At 37.2% G+C, this 8530-nt stretch overlaps 1 protein-coding gene across 4 annotated transcripts in view; it reads left to right on the top strand.

Annotated features, from left to right (window-relative positions):
* BRINP3 (BMP/retinoic acid inducible neural specific 3) overlaps positions 1-8530 on the top strand; it is a 205093-nt gene that overhangs the window by 13422 nt on the left and 183141 nt on the right. For all 4 annotated transcript variants that reach the window (XM_063344804.1, XM_063344805.1, XM_063344806.1 and 1 more), the window contains one exon: positions 5877-6162. In XM_063344804.1, coding sequence (XP_063200874.1) covers positions 5927-6162 — 236 coding nt within the window. In that variant the 5' untranslated portion in view covers positions 5877-5926. The remainder of the gene's footprint in view (positions 1-5876; positions 6163-8530) is intronic.

The following is an 8530-nucleotide window of genomic DNA, read 5'->3' as shown; positions in this document are numbered from 1 at the left end:
CGCTGGTCCGGCCTCAGAGGTGGTTGGAGGCCTCACGTGGTCAGGCCTATCGAGGCCTGTCTGTGCACTCAAGGCCCTCACAGCAAGTTTCTTCTCCTCAGCGTGTTCCTTGTAGGAATAGATTCTCTCATTGAGGGAGGAAAACTGAAATTGCGATGAGTTCATGAGTCCTTTTGCTTTCTTTCTGGAAGTCCAGCTGGGTAAAGTTTATTCTGTGGATTTGGGTATCTTCCTCTGAAGAACAGAATGGATGCGGTGGCTCAGAGCAGAGCAGAGCACAAGTGAGATGCTCTTTTGCTCTCTGCTATACCTTCCTCCTCTGTAGCTGATACTGATTGCAGCACTTTCTGCACTTTTCTTCCACAGCACGTCACCAGCTTCATGGCTGTTTCATTTACACTGGACTGTGTGAGAATTTGAAGGACACATGCCTCCCTAGGTCTTATTCATTTACTGTTGTTAACATGAGAAAAGTGTCTTTTTGAAAAAAAAAAATCACGGATTATAATGAGTTCTTATGAGTAGGTACTATGGTGCTTTACAAAGGTGGACAACATGATCATTACACTTCAGATGAGGAAGTGAAAGCAAAGAGACATAAAGTGATAAATCCAGGGTCTTATAGCAGATAAGAGTAATCTCTGAGACTCAGGCTATTGCTTTATTCTTTATGCAAAATTTCTTCCAATTTTTCAGTGTCCAAATGCCTTTAAAAAAAGCCTTTAAAAAATTTGAAGTCACTGGTAGCATTCCTGAGAATTTTGTGTAATAGTTAGAAAATAAAGGATTTACTTCATTCCTGTTTTCCATGATGTGCAATCTAAAAGAAGTGTCAAGTGTACCCTGTTATACCTACTTTACAAAAAGTAGTAACTTTGAAATCCCTACAGCTTATAAGTGAATGGAGGGATGGAGTACTAAAAACCTCTTAAATGATAAAATTATGATCTTACTGAAATCTAACAACTACCTATGAACAGAATTGGTTGTATTCAGTCCATCTGTTCTTGGATTTTTTCCTTATTTGTTTTTAAAGGGATATATACACACACACATATATACATGTACTTATTAATTATTTTATTAGTTCAAAGAAAACTAGGCTTTGTGTTGTGCATAAAAAAGCGCCATCTTAGAGACATTAAAGTTTCTAACTTGTGGTGAGATGAACAGAGTGTTCCCGATAAGTTATTTATTACTTTCCTTTGAAAGGACATATCTGAGAATAACAATCCTAAATTTTTATTTCACCATTATGGGAAGTTACAGCCAGGAGAATCCCACTTCAGCATAGAGGATTCTCAACTTTTCATGGAGAGCTGGGACTTCTCAGTATTTTTGTGGAATTCTAGCGAGCATAAAAACCAAAGGGCTTCAGAGAGATCCATCCTGGCCACCTGCATTTCAGCTGTCGGAAGGAGATCTCTGTGAGACGCAAAGAGAAAGAGGGGATGATGGAGGCAAGGCTGTGCTCATTTTTGTGACGCTAAAAGAGATTTCAAGGCCGTTTTTCCATGTGTAAGAGAACATCTCAGACCAAGGCCACAGCTCCTCCCAGACTTGCGTAATAGAGAGAAATACTGAACCGTTCCCCCCGATCTTATTAAAAGTATCTGTACATTTAGTGTACAGTTATTTTATTTTGATTCTTGAGAACTGCAGGTGTAGATGTAGCCCAAAAAAGATACTGATGATGCCTAATATCAACTTTATTGACTTTTATATAAAAATTTACTTCACTAGCGAACCAGTAGCAATCTGTTTAGTAGCTATATCTTTACTGTATATTAGCATATCTGTTGTATACATGACTCTCACTTTCTTTTAGAAGAACAAAAAAAAAAAAGGTTACGTGCAATTAGGTTACCATAGATTTCATTTTTTTTTCTTTTTTCCCTGAGAAATTTTTATACTGTTTCCATTTTAAAAAGGATCTAAAGTTATTGATTTGCTGTTTCTGGAACATTCCTGTCCAAACATCTGGGCAGACCCTATATTATTCTGCATATATTAATATTCATGACTTATCAATTAATGTTCTGTAAGCAAGAGAGCTCAACCCACAAATAAAGCAGACACTTCAGTTTGTACTATTTTGGATAGAGTAACTTAGTGAGTTCATAAACTACCCATGGCAGACAACATGGCTTCACTAAGGGCAAATTGCGCCTGACAAATTTGGTGGCCTTCTACAATGGTGTTACAGCATTGGTGGTAAGGGTAGAGCAACAGACATCATCTGCCTGGATTTCAGCAAAGCATTTGACACTGTCCCGCGTGACATCCTTGTCTCTAAATTGGTGAGACGTGGATTTGACAGATGGACCACTCAGTGGATAAGGAATTGGCTGGATGGTTGCACCTGAAGAGATTTAGCTATGGTATTTCCAGAAGATGCTGAGTCAAATTCATTCTGCATTAACACCAGTTATGGTGGAGACAGAGGAGGCAATAGATTTCTAACAGAGAAGTATTTAGCCCTTTATGCTTCTTGAACTCTCTCTAACCTCAGAATTTAGAAAAGGAAGGACTGAAAACTTATTAGAATTTGCAAGTGGTAGCTGGGTGAAACCCTGGGGATAACAGAAAGTAATTCTGCTGAGCATCTATACCTGATAATTGTCTTCTTAAGGTAGCACTTCAAAGAGGGAGCATGTTGACATGACAGTTTTATTTGAAGATGTCTTCTCTACAGAGTGTCTTCTTCACTTTAAAGTACACCAGCTCTCTTACTTAACAGGTGTTCATTTATTTTTCAGTTCTCACATCCCACCCTGAAACCAGCAGGTGCTCTACCACAAATTTAATTCAGATGATTATTCCTCCCTGGAGTTCTGTGATGGCTGTTGTAACTATAACCTTTATATGTTCCACATGCCTACAACAGTATTTGAAAAATACTGTCAGGGCATTTGCATTCATTAGAGAATCTGAGTATTTAAAATTTTGAGATATTTTTCACACTGTAACCTGTAGGCTGGAGTTTTCTAAATTTTCTTTTAATAGGAAATACACATGTTAAATCCCTCTAACAGCTTAAAAAAAAAATCTTAGCCTTGATCTTTTGATGCTTCAGTTCCTTGTTTGTTAAATTGAGGCAAAAGTTTACTTCTGAAGCGTGTTGCGAGAATTACTGCTATGCAGACTGATTCTACAATGACTGGACAATACAGACAAGTGAATAAGTTATCAGTTAGAAATGCACACATTATTTTACTCTCCTTAAGGACAAGCTGTATGTTTGTACTTTTTTTTGGAAAATAACTTCATATATCTTTAAAACAAGGATATTATTTTCTTCTGTAACTACACAGGTTCTCTCAAGGTATTTTGCCAGTGGTTAATTTATGACATGCCATGAGGTGTAGCATTAAAGCAAGCATAGAGCAGGGCACATCACTATTTCTTTTCAAGTGCTCATTTGGTCTAGTTTTGTGAAGATGCTACATATACAGAGTAATTCATTTTTCAATCCTAATGTTAACATTTTGAATTCAAAAGGGACTCAATTAGTCATCATTACAGTTTAATGGCCTGAAACACTTTAGTGTTAATAAGTACCCCAAAAAAATAAGCTCCTACCTCATGTAATTTAAAACATTACATGTTTTTTTTCAATAGAAAATATAGTTTAGGAAAAATAGAACCTTATGTCTTAGCTAGCAGTAGGTATGAAAATTAGAATTCTCATTATGCTCTTTGTAGCTTCATGTAATGTCAAGAAATTATGCCCAGGGTCTTCCTAGTCTACGGAAAGGATGATGGAGGGGAATGAGTACGCTGTGCAATATATTTTTCCCTGATTGGTAATATGGAGAGAGATAGAAAAAATCTGTGGATTTTCACTCTGTTGTGATGCAAAAGCTGATCTTGTCTGGAAGTGACTGACACGTCTTCTTCATTTACAGTGAGCTAATTTTTAAGAGGAAATGGCAACCAAATGACCATCATGGCTTTTATGGGCCAGGAGAGCAATTTATTGATTTTCAGTTTTGCTTCAGATCTGTGCATGCTTTTTCATATGATATGATGAAGGTTACACAATAGTGTAAACTCACATATATGACCTTCAACCTGTGAAAAAAAGAAAGCACCAATCTAGGGAGATGATATTGAAACTTCATACAGCATACACAGATCTGCAGGCTTTTTGCATGTAAGTGTTTGCTCAAGAGTATAAATAAAAGTTAGAGAGATTTTTGTTGTGGACTCCTGGAATCTCATTTCAAAAGGATTTATAAAATTCATGCAGTGTGTGTTTTATGATTGTAAACCACTGCGTCATTTTAACTGTTTGCGGTTACAACTCAGTGCTTTGGCATATGCTCAGCATGAAATATATGAATAGGGTCTTTTTTTTCAGTGAGATTACTTATGCATTTACTGTTTGCAGGATCAGGTCCAAATCATGTTACAAACAGTTACATTTGTGCCTAAGAAGACAAAAACCCTTGACTATTTTTCTGGTTGTATAGACAGATTATTATATTCTCAAACTGTAAATTCGTGTTGGTTCATACGAACTTCCATGCTCTTCTGGAGGCAGTTAACTTCCTGCAGCCGATATGTTTATAATTTATACAAAAGACTCTTCTGAATATTCATACCTCAAATATATGCACAGAGCATATTTATTCAGCTACACCATTTCCATTATAATGGACGGGTGGTACTGAGTGTGTTGTTGCAGAACCGTTCCATTGGAAGCATACTTCATTTAGGGTACACTTACAAATTAAATTATTGATGGTAAAGTAAAATTTCCCACCGAGTAAAAAAAAATCATAGCAAGGGGTCATAGCAAGGGTCACTGTAAAAATGTCATGATGAGTGCTGGTTTGAGTGAATGTGAATTAAAAAATGTTTTTCCCTGTAAATTTATCAGCTAAAAAATGAAAGCTCTCACATTAATTTATTTTAATTAAGTCTGTGCAGTTTTACCACACACAGAAAATTAGAACTGATTGTTTCTATATATTTAGGAATCTACATGACTTTTGTAATTTCAGTATTTCTGAGAACTTCATGCTCTTGCATAGATGTTTTCACAAAATCTGAACAGGATATATTTCCCAGGTATGGGACTGAGTTACAGAGAGAAACTGTGGCTTGTCTTCACTGAGTTCCTACATGAGGCTATGGTTAATACTTGATTTTTGTTTGGGCACCCAAACAATTGTTTAGGCTCCATTTTAATAGTGTTTCTGGGCTAATCCATTGGATTGGAGTGAATTGGACTGAAAGTCAAGTGTTGCTGTTAGGGCTACTCAAAATTGCAGTGTCTGGAGCTTGAATAACGCATTGAACTCATCACTGTGGGTAGTTCCGGTGCTATTGAACAATGCAGTCACTCCGTCCAGCTACGCTAGTTTGAACGGAATAACATGAGTCTGTTAACTACGTTTATAGTGAAGACAAGCCATTAAGTGACTTTTCCAAAGACATAAAAAAAGAAAGCATTCTGAGTCTTCTGAATCTCATCTGTTTTCTGTCCAGTATCTGAACTACGACCTTATGCATAGACATTGCTGAATGATTTTGTACTGATGCTAACAGGCAATAATTCTTGTGTTGCATATTTTTCATTAATGACTAGCATTATTGGAAAAAACCCAACAATCCCTCCCCTGACAATTTGTGAAAGTTTCCCTTCAACAGTAAATATTATCACTGATGATGTTAATGAAGACATTAGTTTCACAGCATTTGAAGTACTGAAACACTCCACTGTTAACTAGCCTAGTGGGGTTTGTGCTAATGTAAAATGTAATAAAGTAGAGGCCACTATCTCTTTAAGCTGAAACAAAGGAAACTTGTTTCTACTTCCAAGGGATGCCTAGTGTATGCTTATCTAATTGACTGTGTATTTTGTCTAGGTGTTGAGGGAAAGCTAAGAGAATGAAGGCTCTAAGTCCCCAGTGGAAGCATGATATGGCGCTGCAGTGCTGGTGCTGAATTGTTCTCTCTGATGGCTCTATGGGAGTGGATAGCACTGAGTCTTCATTGCTGGGTTTTAGCAGTTGCTGCTGTTTCGGATCAGCATGCCACAAGCCCCTTCGACTGGCTCCTCTCTGATAAGGGACCCTTCCATCGCTCACAGGAATACACAGATTTTGTGGACAGAAGTCGACAGGGATTTAGCACAAGATACAAGATTTACAGGTATGAAGCAAAGGGAAAGCAATTACAGAGATATCATCCTTAGAAGTTGTAAATTATCAACAAGGGTTTCTTTAAGGGAAAGTTTCAGATGTGGGAACAAATCCATAGACACAAAATTCATTGCTGAAATATATGCAAGGCCATATATGCACTGTGTACTACAGAAATGCCTGCTTGTGTTGTTTCTATTTTGTTTAAAGAACTTTTGGTAACTGATTATGTTGCTTTGGAAAACGTTGTTTACTAGCTATCTCTACTCTGCCCTAGCGACATACTCAAAAATGTCCTAAGGTATTCAAGCACCATCTTTGATTTCAGAGGGCTAAGATGGAATACCTTTGATCATGCAATGAGGTCCAGTTCAATTGCTTTCAGTGTGGCTCATCATGACATAAGCTGAGACTTTAAGAATGAAATTATGGCTCCACAGATACTGCTGGCAAAACATAGACTTCATTGTACAAATCAGGGCATTTCAAAAGTGACTCAAGAAGTTTAAACTGTTAATTTATACCAGTGATTTGAGAAGCAGTTTTCTTATCCCCGAGGGACTGAGCAATAAGAGCCACTGTGCTCAACAGAAGTTGCAGGTGTTTGATCCGTCACAAAAGTCAGCATTAGGCTGGCCCAAATTCAGACTGAGAAAAAATAAAACGGGGGAAGACTTCAAAAGTATAGGTCTACTTGAGAAGTTGTGTCTTGCTGTAGAATTGCTTTCATGACGCATTTGTAACCTGTCATTTTCCATTCCTATGAGACTGCACTGGTGAAATATCTTCTTAATCATTTGCAAGAAGTATAACTAAAGGGAGAAATGAGGGACCATGAGAGATTAAGGACTGAGAAAACATATCTATAAGCAGAATTTCTTATTGTTATAGATTCCTCCTGGCAGCAAAGAGAAAAGTGTGGCAGCAGGGCAGTACAGCATAGGTTGTTAACTCCCCTAATAACTCTCCATCCTAAAAACATAGACCATCATTGGTATGCAAAGACATGGCTAATTTCATTTAGAACCATGAAACAGTTTTTGCAAATTTCATATGTATTTTAAATTATTATTCCCTAGTGGTATCCAGCTCTTTAGATGAAGGTAAGGTTGATATATGTCTGTATGTATATACCATCCTTTAGTTCAATGTCCAGTGGACGCTGAGAGAACTGCTGGTCTCAGTACGTAAGTATTTTATTTTTAAGGAACTTGCTTTATTTTCCTTTCCTAAATACATGCAGTAGAGGGCACTCTTGCAGGTCAATTTTGCAGCGGGCTGCTTTGCCGTATATAGAGAAATTAAACACATTTTGAAAATAAAGCGTGATTTGGAAATATGGTTGATGAAGTGGCTTGTCTTAACAGAATAGCATTGCCCAATATTTACTGCATTTTAAAAGCCAGCTGTCAGGACCAATAATGTAAAGCCAATAATGCAGAGACTGAGGCAGCATATTTTATTCCTATTATTCTGTATTAGTCAACACTGAACCAAAATTATCTTGCTAAAAACATGAAAGATGGAATTGTATTTCATTTTGGCTCTTTCAGTCAGGTCTTTGAGAATTTTTCTCCTCTCAGCCATCATTACAGAAACATTATTAAGTTTTATAGATCTGTAATAATATCTCTAATACTTATTTGGGTTTGCGCAATAGTTTTCAATTGACTTTTGATTTACACAATCCCACAGAAAGAGTTTCTTGTGTTTATTTCTATCATCTGCCTGTTCCCTTCAAGAAATAAGCTGGGAAGTCAAAAGAGGCACAAGCTACCTGAATCAAAAGAAAAGCTGCATTTTTTGATTTAGTCCTCCAAATACAAACCTTACTGCAAAATTTCCTTGTAAAATATGGTCCCATTAGTAAGTAGTGCAGAACATGGTGACCTTGTTACAAACCACACATTGTAAACTTAATCCCTGTTCCTTTTTTTATGAGCTTTCTCAGGCTAAAGGATCTGGAGTCTAATTGGTCTGTTCATTCCCTCACCTATCTTTTACCTAATGAAAATGATCCCTCAGGGACAGTCCTGATTTGAATGGAGAGGTAAGGAAGGGGAAATCGCCGGCCTGCATTGACTCGGCTGAATCATATTAACAAGAAAGAGAAGTGCCACTTCAAACAGTGCTAACAGGAGGGTTTCTTTTCCCTTTCCTTGTTACTTCAGCCCTTAAAGTCCACACCCGAGACCCGACATTTTAAGAGTAAAGGGGAAGGAAAGTCATCTCCCTTCATTTTAACATCCATGCCAGGTCAGACAGAAAATGACTGAAGACCTCTTCTTTTTTTTTTTCTTTTCTTTTTTCTTTTTTTTTTCTTTTTAAATGGCATAAACGTGTCAAGTAGCTGCAGACTACTTAAAGATGTACCTCTC

The sequence above is a fragment of the Chroicocephalus ridibundus genome, chromosome 8 (assembly GCF_963924245.1).
Source record: "Chroicocephalus ridibundus chromosome 8, bChrRid1.1, whole genome shotgun sequence".
NCBI classification, from domain to species: domain Eukaryota; kingdom Metazoa; phylum Chordata; class Aves; order Charadriiformes; family Laridae; genus Chroicocephalus; species Chroicocephalus ridibundus.
The sequence above is the reverse complement of the archived record's forward strand: the minus strand, read 5'-3'. Positions and strand labels throughout refer to the sequence as shown.